We start from the raw sequence: 19,558 nt of genomic DNA on the forward strand, positions 1-19,558 counted from the left end.
CCACGGCAGGCAGTGGGAATGAGAAGGCGAAGACACGGATACGAGACATGATGAAGACACAACCTTCTTTAAATCAAGGCTGAAAACCTGCCTCCGGGACTTTCTTTCCTCCCAAGTGGTAATGCTGATGGAAAAGTACCTCCAGGGGACGCCTGGGTGGCTCAGGGGCTGGGCGGCTGCCTTGGGCCCAGGGCATGGTGCTCGAGTCCCAGGATCGAGTTCCAGGATCAAGTCCCATGTCGGGCTCCTGCAGGGGGCCTGCTTCTCCCTCTGCCTGTGTCTCTGCCTCCCTCTGTGTCTCTCATGAATAAATAAATAAAATCTAGAAAGAAAGAAAGAAAGAAAGAAAGAAAGAAAGAAAGAAAGAAAGAAAGAAAGAAAGAAAGAAAGAAAGGAAGGAAGGAAGGAAGGAAGGAAGGAAGGAAGGAAGGAAAGGAGAAAAGTACCTCCAGGAAGCCGGGGCAATGCCCTGTGCAAGCTGACAAGATGCCCAGCAACCCAGACCCACAAGTGCGGGCTGGTTGGGGTTTGGCAAAGGCTTGCCTGGGCCCCAGGGGCTGTGGCTTGGCTCACTCGGCACTGCCCTGCATGCGTTCAATGTCCTTGAGCAGGTCACTGGGCCCCTCGAAGCCTCCAGTCCTCCAGTCACATCTTCTAAGGGAGACTCACACCTGCTGTGTTAGGGGGGTGGTGAGGACTTGGTCAGTGAGATTCGAGGGTTGCCCACAACCACATCAGGGGAGGACTACTTGGGGTTGGGGTGGGGGTTACAGTTCCTCCTGCACCCCACCCCCCAGTGCAATGTCTCTGGACCGGACAAGTGAAGAGGAAGCAGGCTCTTGCCAAAACACTCAAACTCCCCATCTCTCCCCTGCCAAAGCTGCTGTGTGATCGCACCATCGATTTGATCGATCACTGTAAGCCTCAGCCTCCCAATTATCCCTCCACCGCTGGGTAAAGCTGTACGTTTTATCTGACAAGGTGTGTGTTTTGGTTTTGCATTGTTTTGAATCTTGGTTTATTTTCAGTCTCTCTGCCTATGGCCCTAAAAGGTGTTTTCTGTTGTCTCCCTGAGCTTGTCACTAATGCTAGTTTGGGCTGAAGAGAATTTCCCCCAATGCTTGGTACTTTTTGGCCCGAGTATGTAGCAATATGTTGAAACACAGATTAATGCAGTGAGTCCATTTAAATAAAATGCATGTGAAAATTGGTTGTTTTTCTAGTTTTGAGGTTTGCACGCAGGCATCTCTGTGGATCCCCCCAATGAAATTGCATTTTTGACCGGCGCAGGCCTCCAGCAATTTGAACAGTTTAACTGCAAACATGGATATCAGACCAAATCATACAATTTACATTAACAATATGAATGACAAAATTAAAAAAGAAGAATTGAAGAGATCCCTATACGCCCTGTTTTCTCAGTTTGGCCATGTGGTAGATATTGTAGCTTTAAAGACCATGAAGATGAGGGGGCAAGCCTTTGTTATTTTTAAGGAACTGGGCTCATCCACAAATGCCTTGAGACAGTTACAAGGATTTCCATTTTATGGCAAACCAATGCGAATCCAGTATGCAAAAACAGATTCGGATATAATATCTAAAATGCGTGGCACTTTTGCTGACAAAGAAAAGAAGAAGGAAAAGAAAAAAGCAAAAACTGTGGAACAGACTGCAACCACTGCAAGCAAAAAGCCTGGTCAGGGAACACCAAATGCAGCAAATACCCAAGGAAATTCAACACCAAATCCTCAGGTCCCTGATTACCCTCCAAACTATATTTTATTCCTCAACAATTTACCAGAAGAGACTAATGAGATGATGTTGTCTATGCTGTTTAATCAGTTTCCGGGCTTCAAAGAAGTACGTTTGGTACCCGGAAGGCATGACATTGCTTTTGTTGAATTTGAAAATGATGGACAGGCTGGAGCTGCCAGGGATGCTTTACAGGGATTTAAAATCACACCGTCCCATGCCATGAAGATCTCATATGCCAAAAAATAACATATGGCATAGTTGTCTTTAAAGGACTTGGTATTATTTAAAGTGTTTGTTTTGATAACATTTGGTCAGGCCATTTTAATAGTTGGGATGTGGGTGAGTGAAAGAAATTCTTGTGAATTTTAAAAAATAACTTAGTTCTTGTTTAGCCTTATTGAGCTATGAAATATGAAGGCCTCAATTTTGTACAATAAACTTTTATTTGTATTCTAAAAAAAAAAAAGAAATTGCATTTTTAGGCCATTTTTATAAGTAATTCATTTTCTTCCCTTCATAGTGTATAAAATCTGGTAATAGCTATAAAATAACGTGGCCACACTAAGAGGTGAACGTTAAGTAGCAGGTTAGTCTCACTCACCAGCTAAGGTTCAAAAGCATTAAGTCCAAATTCATGCTTTCACAAATTATAAATGACCTCCTGCCATGGAATTCTATGCTTAGCTTTGAATAATTGACGCCATTACTTTAATCCCCTTAAGGCAAGGGCTCTCCTTTGGTTGATCCCAATGGATTGGAAATAATTCTGGGGGGAAACTCAGAAAGTGGTAGTTTATAGCAGAAAATCTGAGTCTCACTGGCCCTTTTTTGTATTTCTCAATGGTTGAACTTTTCGTTCAACACTTAACTCATAAACTTTAGCAAAGCCCCTGCTAAACTCATAGACTGTGCTAGTTGCTTGAGAAGAAAGGCTAAGACGTACAAGATAGGGCTCCTCTCCTGTGAGTGCTTACTGGGGACGTAAGACCCAGGTAGTAGTGATGAATGGTTGACCTCTGCCTCACCTCAGTCCATCGTCATACCCTAGACCTGGCTATTTCATGCATCCCACTCTCTGACTACTGATCCTGTCTTTCTAGGACACTTCCTCCTATAGTCCAACTCTGACAATTATTCAAACTCACCAGGATCTATGATCTATCCCTTTCCCTGTCCCTCACCCCCCTAAGGACTTTACTTACCTCCCACTCAGCTTACGTTTCATGGCCCAACATTAACAATCTCTCACTTGTACTCACTGTCTTTATTCACATTCCCTTTAGTTGCCCTTCCTTCGGTTCCTTCCCTGAGGATGCCAGGTAAGACCCTTCTTAGATCCAACCTCCATCCTCCTCCATTCACCAGCACCCCAACAGCTGACCATAGCTGGAGGGAATGTTTACCTCCACACTGACAAGTCTCATATTCGAGTCATGACTGCCAGCCTCAGTGGGCCCTCCGAACTGCTGGCCACCCTTCTGCTTTGTAAAGATCCATTCAGCTCTCTGCTTAGGTAACCATTTGCCACGTTCTCTTCTCTCTTCAAGCCTCTAGTGGCTCCTCCCTCCCTGTACTTCCCCTTCTGGAGGGAAATTTTTTTTACTGGAGGGAAATTTACTGGAGGGAAAACCAGAAACTGTCAGACAAGGACCTCCCTAATTCTCCCAACTCTCATGTCCCCCAACTACCGGTATCAAATGTCCTGTTTCCTCTTACGTTGCTCTGGATGCTCTGGTTGGACTCCCATCTAAAGCCAAACCCTCCCACCGTGGACTTGATTCCATCCCTTCTTGTCTAGCTATAAACGTATCCCCAGCAATTACCTCTTCTCTTTCTGGGTTGACAATATTTCTTTTCCTGTGGAGTCATTCCCAACAGCATGCAAACAAGAGGAATTACCATCCGTCCTGCACAAGTAAAACAAACTCTCCCTTGACCCCTCTTTGCCCTGTAGCTACTGCTCTCCTTCACAGCAAATCTCATATTTCCATTTCTCCTTTCTCCACTCTTTCATAAATACACCCCAGTCAGGCTTTCATTTTCAAAATTGCTCACCCAAAAATGGTTTTATCAAGATTTTCATGGCCTCCACATTACCAAATCCAAGAGCCAATTTGTAATCTTCTCCTTATTCGATTTAATGGCAGCATTTTATATATTGTTTATATTGCCTCCTCGCTGCCAGGTGCTTTGAGGCAAACACTGAACCCCTCTTGAGTGGGTCGTTCTGGAACCGAGAATAGAACTCCAAGGAACAGGAAATGGATTCCTGGTGCAGTCGACAAACAACATTCTGCTCTGCAAGGACCTACCATATTCGGGGAGACCCAAGCAAACAGACCCAACACCTTCATCTTTCTCTTCTGTTACCCAAGTTTTCCTGCTGCTTCCATCAGCACGTCCCCAACCACCCAGGGTGAAGACCAGAGCTTTCAAAATCTTATGTCCTGGCCAACAAGCACATGAGAAAATGCTCTGCATCACTTGCCATCAGGGAAATACAAATCAAAACCACACTGAGATACCACCTAACACCAGCGAGAATGGGGAAAATTAACAAGGCAGGAAACAACAAATGTTGGAGAGGATGTGGAGAAAGGGGAACCCTCCTGCACTGTCGGTGGGAATGTGAACTGGTGCAGCCACTCTGGAAAACTGTGTGGAGGTTCCTCAAAGAGTTAAAAATAGATCTGCCCTACGACCCAGCAATTGCATTGCTGGGGATTTACCCCAAAGATACAGATGCAGTGAAATGGCAGGACACCTGCACCCCGATATTATAGCAGCAATGTCCACAATAGCCCAACTGTGGAAGGAGCCTCGGTGTCCATCGACAGATGAATGGATAAAGAAGCTGTGGTCTATGTATACAATGGAATATTCCTCAGCCATTAGAAACGACAAATACCCACCATTTGCTTCAACGTGGATGGAACTGGAGGGTATGATGCTGAGTGAAATAAGTCAATTGGAGAAGGACAAACATTATATGGTCTCATTCATTTGGGGAATATAAAAAATAGTGAATGGGAATAAAGGGGAAAGGAGAAAAAATGAGGGGGAATATCAGAAAGGGAGACAGAACATGAGAGACTCCTAACTCTGGAAAGCGAACTAGGGGGGGTGGAAGAGGAGGTGGGCGGGGGGTGGGGGTGACTGGGGGGGGCACTTGATGGGATGAGCACTGGGTGTTATTCTATATGTTGGCAAATTGAACACCAATAAAAAATAAATTTATATATTAAAAAATAAAGATAAGTTTTAAAAAGAAAAAAAATCTTATGTCCTATTTGCTGCTCACTTTTGAGTAGATTGCTTCCCCCTTCTCCAAATACTTTCTTCACCTGGCTTCCGGGACATCACTCTCAGTTCCCTACACTGGCTATTGCTTCTCAGTCTCCTTTCCCTGCTCCTTCTCATCTTCCCAAGCCCTGAAATCTCTTTCAGTGACCTCTAATCTCGCAGCTTTTACATTTTATTTATATGCTTTTGTCTCCCAAATTCACATTTCAAGACTAGGTTTCTCCTTTTAACTTCAGATTCACATACTCAACTGCCAACTGGCTCTCCACTTGTCATCTAATAGATATCTTAGACTCAACCGATGCCAAAATGAACAGTATTATCCCTCTACTCAAAATTACTGTTCCCAGTTGTCCCCATCCTCCCAGCTGTTCAGATCAAGGAACATGGAGTTCTCCTTAACTCATTTCTCTCTCTCATATCACATTCTCAGTCTATCAGAAATTCTTTTTGTTCCTTCTTCAAAGTATACCCAGACTCTGGCCACTTTTCACCACCTCCATTACTAGCATCTTGTCTCTCACCTCTTATTGCAAAAGTCCCTTAACTTCATCTCTCCTTCTGTCCTTGTTCCTTTGAAATCTATTTTCAACATAGCATATGGAGCCTTTAAAAAATGTAAGTAAAATATTGTAACTTCTCTGCTCAAAAACCTCCCATGGATTCCCAACTCACCCAGACTAAAAATCAAAGGTGATAACACCTTCCAAATGCTATCATTCTGACTTAATCTTCTATCATTCTCTCCCTGACTCATTCTGCTCAGCCACACTAGTGTCCTTTCTAGAACATGCCAGGCTTTCTCTGGCCTCAGGGACTTTGCACTGCCTAGAAGCTTTACTCTGAAATTTCATCCCACATGTTCTTCATGGCTCTCTGCCTCTACTCTTCATTTCAGTGAGGCTTTTCTTGATCATCTGATATAAAATAGTATCCCTCCCACTCTGGCACTCCCTTTTCTACTTGCCCTATTTTTTTTTCATAGCACTTATTATTTGACTTGGTATATATTTGTTGGTTGATTAATTATGTCTCTCCTCCTGCTATAATGTAAGCCCAGTGAGAGTACAGACTTTGTTCACGGCTATATTTCCAATATTTATAACAGTGCCTTCTACAAAATAGGTAGGTCCAGAAATATTTGTTGAAAAAAAAAGAATGAGTGAGTCAATGCATTTGAAAAAAAAAAATCTATGGCCTTAGCTGCTATTTCAGAAAAGATAGAAAATCACGGACTTAAGTCAGGAAAGGTCTTCGTGAAATGATAAATCCAGACACTCTGGGGTGGGTAGAATTTTGATAGGGTTAAAAACAAAACAAAACAAAACAAAAACCTCCAGCAACACTCTCCACCTGTTATGCTCCTTCCCACACTACATGATGAATGATAACCCTTATTGGTGCACAATTAAGTGATACATAAGAAAGGGAGGCGCTGGGGTGCATGAGTGGTCCAGTGGGTAGAGTATCCGTCTCTTGATCTCAGCTCAGGTCATGATCTCAGGGCCATGAGTTCGGGCCCTGCATTGGGCTCCACACTTGGCATGGAACATACTAAAAAACAAGAAAAGGGAAAGAAAGAAAGAAGAAAGAAAGAAAGAAAGAAAGAAAGAAAGAAAGAAAGAAAGAAAGAAAGAAAGAAAGAAAGCGAAAGAAAGAAAGAAAGAAAGAAAGAAAGAAAGAAAGAAAGAAAAAGAAAGAGAAAGAAAGAAAGAAAGAAAGAAAGAAGAAAGAAAGAAAGAAAGAAAGAAAGAAAGAAAGAAAGAAAGAAAGAAAAAGAAAATAGAGGTGCTAACAAATGCATTCTCAGATTCTTCTCATTAAGCTAACAAAAACTAATCCCCTCTGAGCTTACTTACATTGGAGGCACCACAAACTTCCAGCACTGTGCAGGCCATTTCCCTGGTGGTCATCCCAGCATAAAGTGTCTGTCTGTTTATTTCTTTGCAGAGCCTAAATGGAATATTCCATCACTGGAAAATAAAACTTCAAGTTTAAATTTGAAATCTTTATTCCTATCTGGCAAGTTGGTGATATCCTTAACAATTTGGAAGGAAAATGGTATTTCTGCTGCCATCAGCTACAAAGTGTTGGAAGCCCACAATGCTCTTTATCAGATTTACATGGATTCCAGGTGAATCTGATCCAGTGGCTACAAGGAGTGAGGATTAAACTAATTGTTATTCTATCCCTCCAGAATGTCTCTGATATGGAAAAAGCAACTGAATCTGAATACAGTCAGAAATTAAAATAAGATTTTGTTCACTATTGAAATTCATAAAACTGCCAGGGAAGAGAGAAAGGAAACTTTTTTCTTGTCTTTTATAAAATCCATTGCCTTCAGAATAAAGTAAAAAGCGAAAAACAAAACAAAAAAACACTGACTAGTTTTGCTATGGCAACAAACAACCCCAACATTTTAGTTACTTACAATAACAAAGGTTTATTTCTTACTCATGTTATATGTTAGTTATGGGTCATTGTGGGGTCAACAGTGGGTTTGCTGCATGGGTCATGTGCATTCCAGAATTTAGCTGAAGAAGTAGTTTAGCATTTTGGTGGCAGAGGGAAAAAAGCAAGAGAGCTATTAGAAACAAAGAATGGCTCTTTAGGCTACTACTCAAACATGGCATATGTGGCCCACGTGTCATGGCTGCAACAAGTCACATGACCAAACCCAGTGTCCTTGGGGCAGAAGTGTATACTCTTCTGAAAGAGGCTCTGAAAAATCCCATGACAATGACTAGAGATGTGTCCGTCTCTTGCAGGAATGAAGAATGGAGAGCTGGAAGGCTTCATAAAATCTTCCACATGCTCATTATCCTAATATTCAAAACTTAGAGTAGAGCCAGCCTCAGCTCCTCTTGTAGCCCTTACTTGTCTGTGTGCTGGACACATTCGCTGGCCTCCTTTCCTCTAAATACCACGTGCTTTCACACTTCCATGTGTATTTCTCAGCTAGAAATGCATTTCCCTCAATTTTTTGCCAGCTGAAATAACCCTCAGCCTGCAAGGTCCAGCTCACATTTCATCTACTCTATGAGGCTTTTCTCAATCCCCCAGTTAAAATTCAATACTGCTACCTTGGAGTTCATAGGGCAGACTGGTTGTATGTCTATCCAGCTCTAAGTTTAATCTTTCTTGGAAAGTCTGGATAAAAAGCTCCTGGAAGGCAGAACTCAGGAATTCTGTTGTGGTAGAAATCTTCTCTAGCTTCTTTGGGGTCAGAATCTTGACCGTACCAGATGGTTACTAAGTTCTATTAAAATCTACATATTCATCATCAAGCTTACCCATAATGTGAAGTTATAAGCCTTTTTTTATAGGAGGTGTATGTGAGCAAACCCATAGAGTAATCTCTGGGAATTTTCTTGGGTCAGAAGAGCTATGAAGATTATCCTTTTGGTTCCACAATTTGGACTCTACGAGTCATGTGTGTATGTGGGAGTGGTGTTTGTGTATTCCCTACCTTCCCACCAATAAAATATTGTGGGCACTATGTTTTCCCAGCAACATTGTTTCCCTTGCCAATGATTGGTTCATTGAGAATTGGAGTTTCTTTTCCTTCTTTTTCTTCATCTTCTCGTATTTGGCATCCCGTATGAAGCACTTGTCCATGGGAGCTCAATAGGAGTGGTGGTAGAGAAAGGGCTGACCATGGGAGAGGTACTGTGAAGCAATGGAAAAAGAAGGAGCGAGCTTACAGCCAGAAAATCTGAGTTAGAGCCCTGCCTTGGCCCCTTACTAGCTTTGCAGCTTTAGGTAGGTCACTTGATTCTACTATCTGTTCAGTTTCCTTATTTGTTTAAAATTAAAAATGAAAAGAAAATGAGACAAAAAGAAAGATAAGAAAGGTTGCTGTATTAGCATAAATTAGCATATGTGAGTATATTGTATAACCATGAATGCATGAATAGAGGGGGCCTAACATATTGTGGGAGCTCAATATCATCACGGTATGTTTCATGCTTAAATAACAATGCTGTAGGACTCCCCATTTCACAATAAATCATTGGCACCCTTGGTGTAATTACCCGAATTGTCCTAACGTACCACCTGTATGAAATGGGCCATTGGTTTCCGACTAGCTTAGTTTCCTTGGCCTCATCCCATGTGTTTACTCTCGGGAGTTAATAAATCCATGAGTCATATGTGTGTGTGGACATGGCAGAGAAAACCCAAAAGTAATAACCCTACTTTCTAATTCCTGGGGAGAAAGCCAGACTGTACTGGGCAGTTAGGAAGAGACTTACAAGCTCTTGACCCTCCAGGTCAGTTATGTGACAGCCTCCCACTCCACTATATGATCAAAATATGAAACATCCATGATCACAGAAGCAAAATCTCACTTTCAAACATGTTCTTGTCTTCCTACTATTCAACAAATATGTGCTGGATTTTATGAAAGAAGTCTGGACGGTCCTTTGAATAGGTTGACATTGTATGCAAAACTTTGTTCTTCTGTCCTGGATATGGGCAGGAGATCAAAGGTTTTATCATATTTCAGAGAAGATCCCATATTACATGTACATATGTATCTACCTATAATATATATGATATGCATACACTCATGGCCTGTTGGTACTCTTATATACATGTTATGATATGTAGAGATAAGGATAGATAGATGTAGAAGGAGAGAGGGGGAGAGAGAAAGAGAGGGAGAGAGCTATTTTAAGGAATTGGCTTTCACAATTGGGGATCCGTAGTGAGTCCAAAATCCAATGGGATAGGCCGGCAGCTTGGAGACTCAGGGAAGAGTTGCAGTTCAAGCCCAAAGGCAGTCTAGTCTGTTGGCAGAAGTCTCCTTGCTTGGGGAGGTCAGTCTTTGCTTTACTAAAGTCTTCAACTGAGCAGGCCTTGAGCGGACCAGTTAAGGCGCACCTACATTATGGAGAGCAATCTGCTTTATCAAAGTCTACCAATTTTTTTTTTAAGATTTTATTTATTTAGTCACGAGAGACACAGAGTGAGAGGCAGAGACATAGGCAGGGGGATAAACAGGCTTCCAATGTGGGACTCGACTTGGGGACTCCAGGATCACGCCCTGAGCCAAAGGTAGACGCTCAACCCCTGAGCCACTCAGGTGTCCCAAAGTCTACCAATTTAAATGTTAATCTCACGTAAAACATCTTCATAGAAACATTCAAAATAATATTTGACCAATCATCTGGGCACCATGGCCTCACCAGTTCAACATATCAAATTAACCTTCACAGTAATATAAAACAGAAAATGGCCCACTGACATGAAAAGTAGGAAAACAGAACGAAAAGAAACCTTTGAGAACATCAAGTCTGCCCTTTCCCGTCTTGCAGGTAAGAAAACCAAGGCTCAGAGATTACACATCTCTTTAGCCAGAAAGCTGGAGCTAGATCACGGGTCTCTGACTCTTTCTGTGACTGCCTAATTCAGTATTGGTTGTTTAATTCAACATGAAATACAATGTAATGCCCTTCTATGAAAGTCAGACAGGGTCGCGTTTAGATTTGGATTATTTGCATGGCAGTTGCAAAGAAAATTGCAATTAGACCCACATTTCCTTCTTAACACAATGTAAGAAAATATAAATTTGTGACAATCACAACACAAGAGGGATGGAGCTCATTTGGAAAAGAGTTTCTTGGATACTACTGATGCTAAATCAAGATTAATTCAGCCCAGATTGTTATGAATTTAAGATGTTAATTGTAACCTGCTTTTTCTGAGATTGCCCCAGCCATCCATTTGGTCTAAGTATACAAGAAAAAATTTATATTTCAATGGGAAATGATGCCTTGTCTAAAGCACAGCCTTCTGGGTTGTCTGATTCTGATTCTGTAGGAGCTATTTTACTCTGAAAATTGTAGATAACTGATAGCAATGCGAAGTAAGTCTCGTCTATAAAGATGCAAATGAATTTCATCCAGGAGAAAGATTATACTTCCTCCCACTCCAAGAAAAGGGCAGTTTTGCCTCCATTTGCACATTAATTTCAACATTCCTTTACTCTCTATAAATTTGGAGCATAAATTTATGCTCCTTTGACTTCTTTAATCCAGTTATAACATCTGCTTGGTTCTCTCACTTAATTAATGAATCAAATAAAATCTTTAACACATGTTCATTTTATAACTCTCCGAGAGACATAATTTTGCCCTTTTTTGGGAAAATTATCCTTTAATGAATGTCATGTCTTTTCCAGCACATAAAAAAAGACGCTTTCTGGAGTAAAATCGACCCTCTGCACAGCATCCATTCAGCTCCACTCTGCTCTAAATTCTCACATTACAGAAAAAAAAAAAAAAGTTCAATTAGGGCTTCACAGAGTTTGCTGCATTAAGATGTGGAAAAAATAGAAGTGGAAATAGAGACTCTGGCAGCAAAAGAAAAAAGACTGGGGAAGAGATGGAAGAGCACATGGATTTCTTAGCCACTTAGTAAAGGATCTGGGAAATTAGGCTGGCCTGGAAGAAGATGGGTAGAGGAAAATAGGATAAATAGTGGCTCAAAGCAATTGCCTCTGAGACCCGCCCAAATCATCAGTTATCCCTCTGTTGAGCTGTTTTACTCCACCCCCACTCTCCACATAAACTCCTAAAATGGGTTATTAGCAAATGTTTGGGGCTCCATTCATCTTGCAACATTTTAGTTGGCACAGAAGCCCAGGCTCCACCTCTTCTAGAAAACAGCTGGGGAGGATCTGGGTGAAAGGTGCTCAAGAAGATGACAGAAAAAGTGGAAAAGGAAAGGATTCAGGCAAATCTCAGTCCTGAGGTCAGTTCAGAGGTCTTTTCAGCCTCCTCTGTTCCCTCTGTGGCCTGGGTCCCCCAAAGCCTTATATGCATGTTGGGCCAAGGGGAGTGAGGCAAGTGCCAGTGCAGGACACGCTCCCCGAGCTAAGCCCGGGGCCCCCACCTCCCTCTTGCCCACAGGGTCTGAGCTGCTTTCATGCCCGTCCCCCCTACTAAAGTTCTCCTGTTGTGTTTGTCCCCACCAGGTCACCCTGAGCTCCCAGCTTCTCGGTGGCTTGGCCGATGTCTGTTGCCATGGCTACTACTTTTTCTAACAATGCCTCCACCATCACCCCTGTTATCTGTTTGGCTACTTATTTGTGGGTCGAGCTGCTCACTCTTTCCAGACAGTCGAGCTTTTGTTTGACTCCAAAGGATGCATCACTCCTTAACTCATCACCCTCTGTAGTGAGGAATGTGGGAAAAGCTCCTGGGGACTGAGCCTCAGTTTACCTTTATTACCCCATCCCCTGTGGCCACATCTTGAATCCAGATCCCCCACCATATGACTTCTGGGGCCTGCAATAATCTGCTCAGTGAATTGCATTAGCTTGTGGAAATCAACGGATCCCCAAGTTTTAAAGGTTTAGCTCAATAAAAAAAATGTATTACTTCTTTCAAGATTGATGGGGCAGTTTTCTCTGACACAATATTTCAGAGACTCCGAGTGATGAAGACATGCCTGTGGCTTCCAGGGGCTCTATGGGCGTGAAGACTCCAGTGAACAGAAAAGGGGAACAAGAATGGAAAAACATGCCCAGGGTCCTTTCTGGGTCAGGCCTGGAGAAGGCACACCTCCCGTCTGCCCTCATTCCCTCCGAATAGTCATGGGGCCACACTAAGTTCGAGGGGGTCAGAGAAATGAAGACCAAGTGCGTGCCCAGAGAAGGAGAGAATGGCTTGGTGGCAAGGGGGGCCGCAGTGGTCTCCACCAAAGAGTTTCCCGCCTCCAGTCCTTCATACTGGGCCCTTTCTGAGAGGCTGGACCTGCAGAGTCCCACAACTCCTGAGTAGTAAAGCCAGGCCCGAGCCCGGGTTTGTTGGACTCGGAATCCCCGTGCCTGTGCTACACCTCTCAGCCTCCCGTGGGAGCTTTCCTTCCTGTCTTCACCTCTCCCTTGCTCTCTCCTCTTTAAATGTCACCACATTCTCCAGAGTGGAGAGGGTTTCTGATAAGGGGTGTTCTTATCCATTCTTCTTTCTTCACTCAACAGAAGGCTAGGAGTTGGTGTGAGAATCTTTTTTCTTTCCCGGGGCTTCTCAACTGTCTCCTTCTCAGGCCTCTTCCCACTATTTCACTGCTGTGTTCGCAGCTTTGCAAACCCCCACACTGCTACCGACCATGTGAGGTGCAGTTTAGCTCTGCCCCGGGTCACTGATGGAAACCCATCACCCGCAGAGCTCATCACCCGCAGAGCCCATCACCCGCAGAGCCTCGCCCTCCTCTGTTCCTGCTTATCTCTGCTATTCCCCAGCCTCTGGTCTGTTGGTCAAAGCCAGTCCCAAAGCCAGTTCCGAGTTCATGTGTCCATGTAGGAGTCGAAGTAGACTCCACCACTTGATGGAAGCAGTGACAAAGGATCCACAGCCACCTTTAATCAGCCTCATATGCAATAAAAAAATGAATGAAAAGAAACATTTTCATAGTGCTTTGGAGTTACAGTATTTTTACAAACATTGTCTAATTTAAGAAAGATGGTCTTTATTTCCTTCCCCTATTTTTCCAATGGGAAAAAGCCATGACATAGTGGAGTTGAGTGTCTCGCCCAATGTATTAGGTCTTATAGTATTAGGTCTTCTGGATGTTTATCTTGTGCTTTCCCCCTTGCATCTCACGGCCTAGTTCTAGCCCTAAGAACATGGAAGGAATTCCTTTTAATTTCCCATTTGCATTTATTGTGGCAACCCCAAATAAAAATGCTAGACGGCTAGTGGGAGAGATTGAAAAGCTCTGAAAAATAGACTAAGCAAACAGATGGGCTGAAACACATATTTATGTCCCTAAATCGTGACTTCCAGGCTTCACCGAAACAACGTTGAACATGGTGAGCAAGAGGCAAAGCCCCAAGAAAGCTATCAAGCCACACTATGTGGTATGGATTTATCAAGGTTTACATTTATCAAAGAAATGATTGCAGATATTTTAATGGTGGAATCTTGCAAGAGAGGAAGCATGTATCTGGGCAAGGGTTCCCTTGAGCTGCTGACCCCTAAAATCACCTACAGGCATGTAAGTCTCAGTTTTATTTTGAAATAACATCTTAGTGCCAGTGTGGGACCGTGCCAACCGCTTTAGCTGACAGTGAGAAAAGAAAGGAGAAATAGTGAGGAGGGATGGGAGGGAAGCAGGAGGAGATGGTGCGGCAGCTTAGAGAAGCCCAGGCCTCGCCCAGCCAGCCCCGTGTGCTGCCATTCTCTCAGCCGCAGTGAGGATATAAACGGCTGCCCTGGGCAGTTGGGCAGGTCGTTCAGCAGAAGGGCCCCCAGCAGAGGGACAAGCGGGAGCTGAAGTCCAGCCTGCATGCCACTTGCCATCCATGCAATGTGGGCAGACAAAGCCCACTCACGGTGGGAAGGGAGTGTTCCCTGATTAACTCACAGGCAGATCTTCCCAGCGTCATGGACTTGGAGGGGGTACATTTTTCTAATTTGCCCCACAGATGCTTTCTGTGCTACCAGAAGCCTTGCCCCGGCAGCAGAGGAGCTGCTCACTGCAGTATGGGCTTCGATTTCATAAATTTTTTAAAAGATTTTATTTATTTATTTATTTATTTATTTATTTATTTATTTATTTATGAGGGAGTGGGGGGAAAGGCAGAGACACAGGCAGAGGGAGAAGTAGGCTCCCTGGGGGGAACCCCATGTGGGACTCCATCCCAGGACTTTGGGATCACGGCCTGAGCGGAAGGCAGGTGCTCAATCACTGAGCCACCCAGGCGTCCCGATTTTATAAATTGAAAGGCCATGCTCAAGTGATGCTCTTTCCGAAGCCCGTCATCCTTGACCTCGACTCTCATGAGGATCACACAGTAATCTCACTGCATGAAAACCACCCAGGCTGCATGGACCTGTTTCTTTGGCTCTTCCATGGGCCAATGGACAGGTCACGTAGCTTTTCTGTGGCTCCCCTTCCTGGCTCTGAAATGAAGAGCCTGAATCAAGCGACACTGGTGTCCCTTCCTGGTTATAACATACCATGGCTCGTAATTCTGTCAATGGCGATAAGTCCGGGACTGGGCCAGACTTGAAAGTCCAATCTGGATCCCCCCCACCCCCCAACCCCTCACATTACTTTGCTTATCTTCTTCTGTCCTGCCCTTTTCTTAGTCTTGATAAACACTGTGCTCACAGGACAACAGGCATCCGGAGAAAAAAGATCTCAGCTTGAGATAAAGACTATTAAGTACAAGCAAGCAGTAGGTCTCTTCCTCTCGCTCAGTTCTCCTGCTTGACCCAACGCACGCATATACACGTATGGACACACATGTGCATGCGTGCACACACACAAGCATGTGCATACACACATGCTGCGCTGGCACGGGCTTCCCTCACTTCAAAGCATAAACACTAAGCAATGTGTTTAGTGTCCCACGTGTAAGCACTTAGTGCACTCTCGTCTGTTCCTCTAAAGCCCAGAAGCAACTGAAGTGCAGAGAATACATGCCCAGGGCGCTCTATTCACATATTTCCGTGTGCGATTTTCCAAGGAAGCAGTTCCTATTGATAAAGGAGTTGGTTTGCCTCCGTGGCCTTCTCCTCACAGTAAGTACAGCAAGCACCTCGTAAATCATCCCCCACCTCCCAGGCTCGTCTTGGTAACACAAAGGGAGCCCTGCACCACTCCGGAGCCTTCTCTTTATCTCGCATACGCTCTATGCATTTCCATTAGTTATATTTCTCCAAAAAGCAATGATCCCCCAGCTACCCCAGGCAGACAGGTAGACGCTTTATCCCTCGTGCTGGGAGAGAGCAGAGAGGTGGAGAAGCAGGCACAGGATGCCAGACTTACTGGATTCCCAAATGCATGCAAATGAGGGAGAGGGCAATTGGGGGGGCAGGGAGGATAAAGGGATTCCCATTAATTCTGATTAACCGCTTATCCACTACTGTGGGCGCCCCTGCCTGCTAGGATGCCCGCCCGGGTGTGTCATGGGCCTCTGATCATCACGAAGTTCCAAATTGGGCTTGCTCCCCACTGCTGCCCAGACGTGCCCTCCCTGCTCCCCCAGTGTGGACGGCACCACCGTCCATCCAGGAATTTTCACACATCAACTCATTCAATCCTCCTATCCTTCCATGAGCCAGAAATGATCACTCCTAGTTAACAGATGAGGACACCGAGGTTCAAAGAGGAAAAGTGAGAGGCTGCGAGTGCTGCCGTAACAAAATACCACAGACTGGGTGGATTAAAGGACAGAAACTATTCCCTCACAGTTCTGGAGGCTGGGAAGTCCAAAGTCAAGGTGCCAGGAGGGTTGGTTTCTCCTGAGCTCTCTCTCCTTGGTCTGCGCACGGCCTTTTCTCTGTGCACCTGATGTCTCCTCCTCGTAAGGGGACACCAGTCCTCTTGGATTATGTTGACCCATGTAATCTTATTTGACTTTAATGCTCTCTTTAAAGGTTCTATCTCCAAATAGTCATACTGTAAGGTACTGGGGGTTAGGACTTGAACACACACATTTCGGGAGATACGATTCAGCCCGTAATGAAAAGAACCCACTCAACACAATGAGGACCCACGCTGGGCTCCTTCCCCTCCAATTCCAAGACATCTTTATGTGTTCTCATTTACTAACTTTTCGGAATAGATGGTACCTGGTAAATTGAGAGGAGGAGGATTTCAGATCTCAGATGATAAGCATATGATACTCAGGTCTACCTTCGGTGGCAAAAATTCATTCGTTCAGCCAATGATATTCATCGAGTGCCTATTACAGTCCAGGCACTCTTTCTGGGTGTAGGCAATAAAGAAATGAGCAAAACAAACCAAGCCTTTGCACATTTACAGCCCACTATTTACTCAAAGTATTACATTTACAAGTGAATGAAAAATGTACGATAAAAGCACAAATAAATTACCGCTGTGGTGAGTCGTGTGGAGCAGAAGTCAAGGTCTGTGGTGTCATGGGAGTGCAGCCGATGGGCAAACCCGGTCTGGGAGGATGCTGTGGCTGCTGTGGCGCCGTGTGGCCCCCCCGCAGGACAGATCACTGGATCCCCAGCCCCGTGGCTGGCTCTCTGCTGAGTTTCTCTGCAGGAATTGCCCTCAGTCACAGAAAGTCTTCTCACACAAGGTGACCTGTCCCACATTCCATGACTGATCCGTGTTGGGAGCAGGAGGTTGCTGGGTCCTTGCCTTACCTCCTTATGCTCAGAAAAGGACAACTCCACAGGACCAGCTCTAGAGTGGTCAGCTGAGAATCAGCTGAGCTCTCGATGGCAAATGCTGGGCGGTTCAAGTCCTTCTCCTGTCCAATTTCCTGTCACACCCCACAGGTGTGGGTCCCTGAGGCACTCCCCAGTGCACTTGTTTAATGCAAACCTTCATCTCAGATTCTGTTTTCCCAGAAAAACAGGGCTTGCCAGGGCTGCCATAACAGAGTACCACTGGGTGGTTTCAATGACAGAAATCTATTGCCTCACAGTTCTGGAGGCAGGGAGTCTGAGCTCAAGGTGTCTGCAGGGTCGATTTTCTTTGAGGGCTGTGAGGGTCTCTTTCCTTGGCTTGTAGGTGGTCATCTTCTCCTTATTTCTCTTCATATTGTCGTCTCTCTGTGTTCCTCTTTGTGCAAGTGTCCCCTTCCTATAAGGACACCAGTCATATTGGATTAGGGCCCACCCTGAAGGCCTCATTTTAACTTGATTACCTTTGTTAAAAATCTTATCTCTAAATAAGGTCATATTCTGGGGCCCTGGGTGGCTCAGTGGGTTAAGCATCTGACTCTTGATTTCGGCTCAGGGTATGATCTCAAGGTGGTGGAATCGAGCCCTATATTGGGCTCTGCACTCAGTGGGGAGTCTGCTTGAGATTTTCTCTCTCTCCCTCTGCCTCTTCTCTGTCTTACTCTCTCTCTCTCTCTCAAATAAATAAATATATCTTTAAAAGAGATGAGGTCAGATTCTGAAGTACTGGGGGTCATGATTCAACATATGAATTTGGGGGGGGGCACAAATCAACCCATAACATTACCTAACTCGTAAGACTTTTTTGGGAGGCAGCATTTGAAGAATGGAGTTGACTAGGTGAAGATAGGGGCAGTGGGCAAGGACTGTGAGGGAGGTCCCAGGGAGAGAGAACATTCTATATAAAGAAAGGAAGGGGGAAGGAGCAGAACACAGCCAAGTACATACAGTTCCTGCTGAGGAGCTTGAGGCTGGGGGAAGAGGCCTGACCATTCTTGCACAAGCCATTCACTGCCCATCCCAGCAAGATAATACACAACAGAGTGTCCCAGGGCTTCCCAAGCAAAGACATTGCTCCTTGAAAATGGTAGATTTGTTTCTGGGTACTTCATGACTTAAGGGAGAGCTGAGTTTGGCTGGACCAGAAGGAGTGAGATTGAGGTTGGAGCCAAAATATACCAAGGGCATCTTTGATCTCTACAAATAAGTAGAGTCAGGCAAGGAGGGGAGCTGCCCTAAGGAGATCATCAGAGTGGAGAGCAGTATTTCAAGGAGAAGCCAGACAAATGGGTCAACTGGTCAACTTACAACTAAAGTTGGAGAGGCTGGGGTCCTCCATCCACCCCAGCCCTGAGAGGAGAAGGAAGGGGAGAGGAGAAGGATAAAGCTGGATTTCCCCTACATCACAGTTTTGTCTTCTCCTGATATCCCCTGGACGATGCCCTGGCTATAAGGTAGAGGCTTTTCACCATCAGGTAATAGGGAATGAACCATCGGAAAAGACCAGACCAAACTACCCAAATAAGAATATCACAAAGCTGGAGAGAAGGGGGCTGAGATTCATTCTATTCCGAGCCTTTAGCACACAGCACAGAGTCTGCTCATGATAGGAGTATGAGGGCTACTTGAATATTTGTCTTTCTTTGGTCACCTAAGAGGACATTCCAAGGATACCCCGAGTTTCCAGGTGAATCCTATGAGTCTGTTCCCAGATAGGGAGACCTTCCTCTGGAAAGGGGGAGAGTACTGCACTTCACTTCATTTTCAAATCTTTTCAATACTAATTTCGTTTTGGAAAAATTGTGACTGCCTGAGGCTCTCAGGAGGGGACTGAGACTGCATAGTACACAGATCTTGGTGTTTAATAGCTCTTCTCCAAGAACAAAATCAGACTCTTTCTGAAAATTATCTAAAATACTTCACTTAATTACACAAGGAGAGCATGTTCCCTGGGGAGAAGTGGATATTTTTAGAGTGTGTGTTTTGAATTTTATATTTTTGGTTCTATTTACCTGGCTAAGTCACATTTTTAACTTTCATTTTTCCTGCCTCTAAACCTTAAGCATCTTGTGTCTTCAAGGAGGTTTGCTTAGAAGAGTACCCAGCGTGCAAATCTGCCCATCATTAAACTGCTGTACTATTTATCAGACCCACTGTTTGCTGGGTTTTGTATGGAGTAGCATCAGGATATCAAGAAATTGTCAGGCGAGCTGAATTCCTCAGCCTCAAAGAGCAGCTCTGAGTAAATAAATTATAAAGACATAGCTGGAGGCCTGTAGAGTGTTTTGTTTTGTTTTGTTGCTTTTCCTCTAAAAGAAAGCTTT

The 19,558-nt window shown here is 44.3% G+C and overlaps 1 protein-coding gene across 1 annotated transcript; it reads left to right on the forward strand.

The window, feature by feature from the left end:
* Nucleotides 1-1,279: 1,279 nt before the first annotated feature.
* Nucleotides 1,280-2,016, forward strand: LOC100686524 (U2 small nuclear ribonucleoprotein B''-like). The gene has a single exon (XM_038583282.1). It carries the CDS (start codon nucleotides 1,324-1,326, stop codon nucleotides 1,999-2,001), a length of 678 nt encoding a protein of 225 aa, XP_038439210.1. The 5' UTR covers nucleotides 1,280-1,323; the 3' UTR covers nucleotides 2,002-2,016.
* Nucleotides 2,017-19,558: the final 17,542 nt, after the last annotated feature.

This window comes from Canis lupus, chromosome 34, assembly GCF_011100685.1.
Source record: "Canis lupus familiaris isolate Mischka breed German Shepherd chromosome 34, alternate assembly UU_Cfam_GSD_1.0, whole genome shotgun sequence".
NCBI lineage: Eukaryota > Metazoa > Chordata > Mammalia > Carnivora > Canidae > Canis > Canis lupus.

Excerpts from the sequence above, each read along its gene's own strand:
- LOC100686524 (XM_038583282.1), top strand. The coding sequence starts at position 1,324 with ATGGATATCAGACCAAATCATACAATTTACATTAACAATATGAATGAC.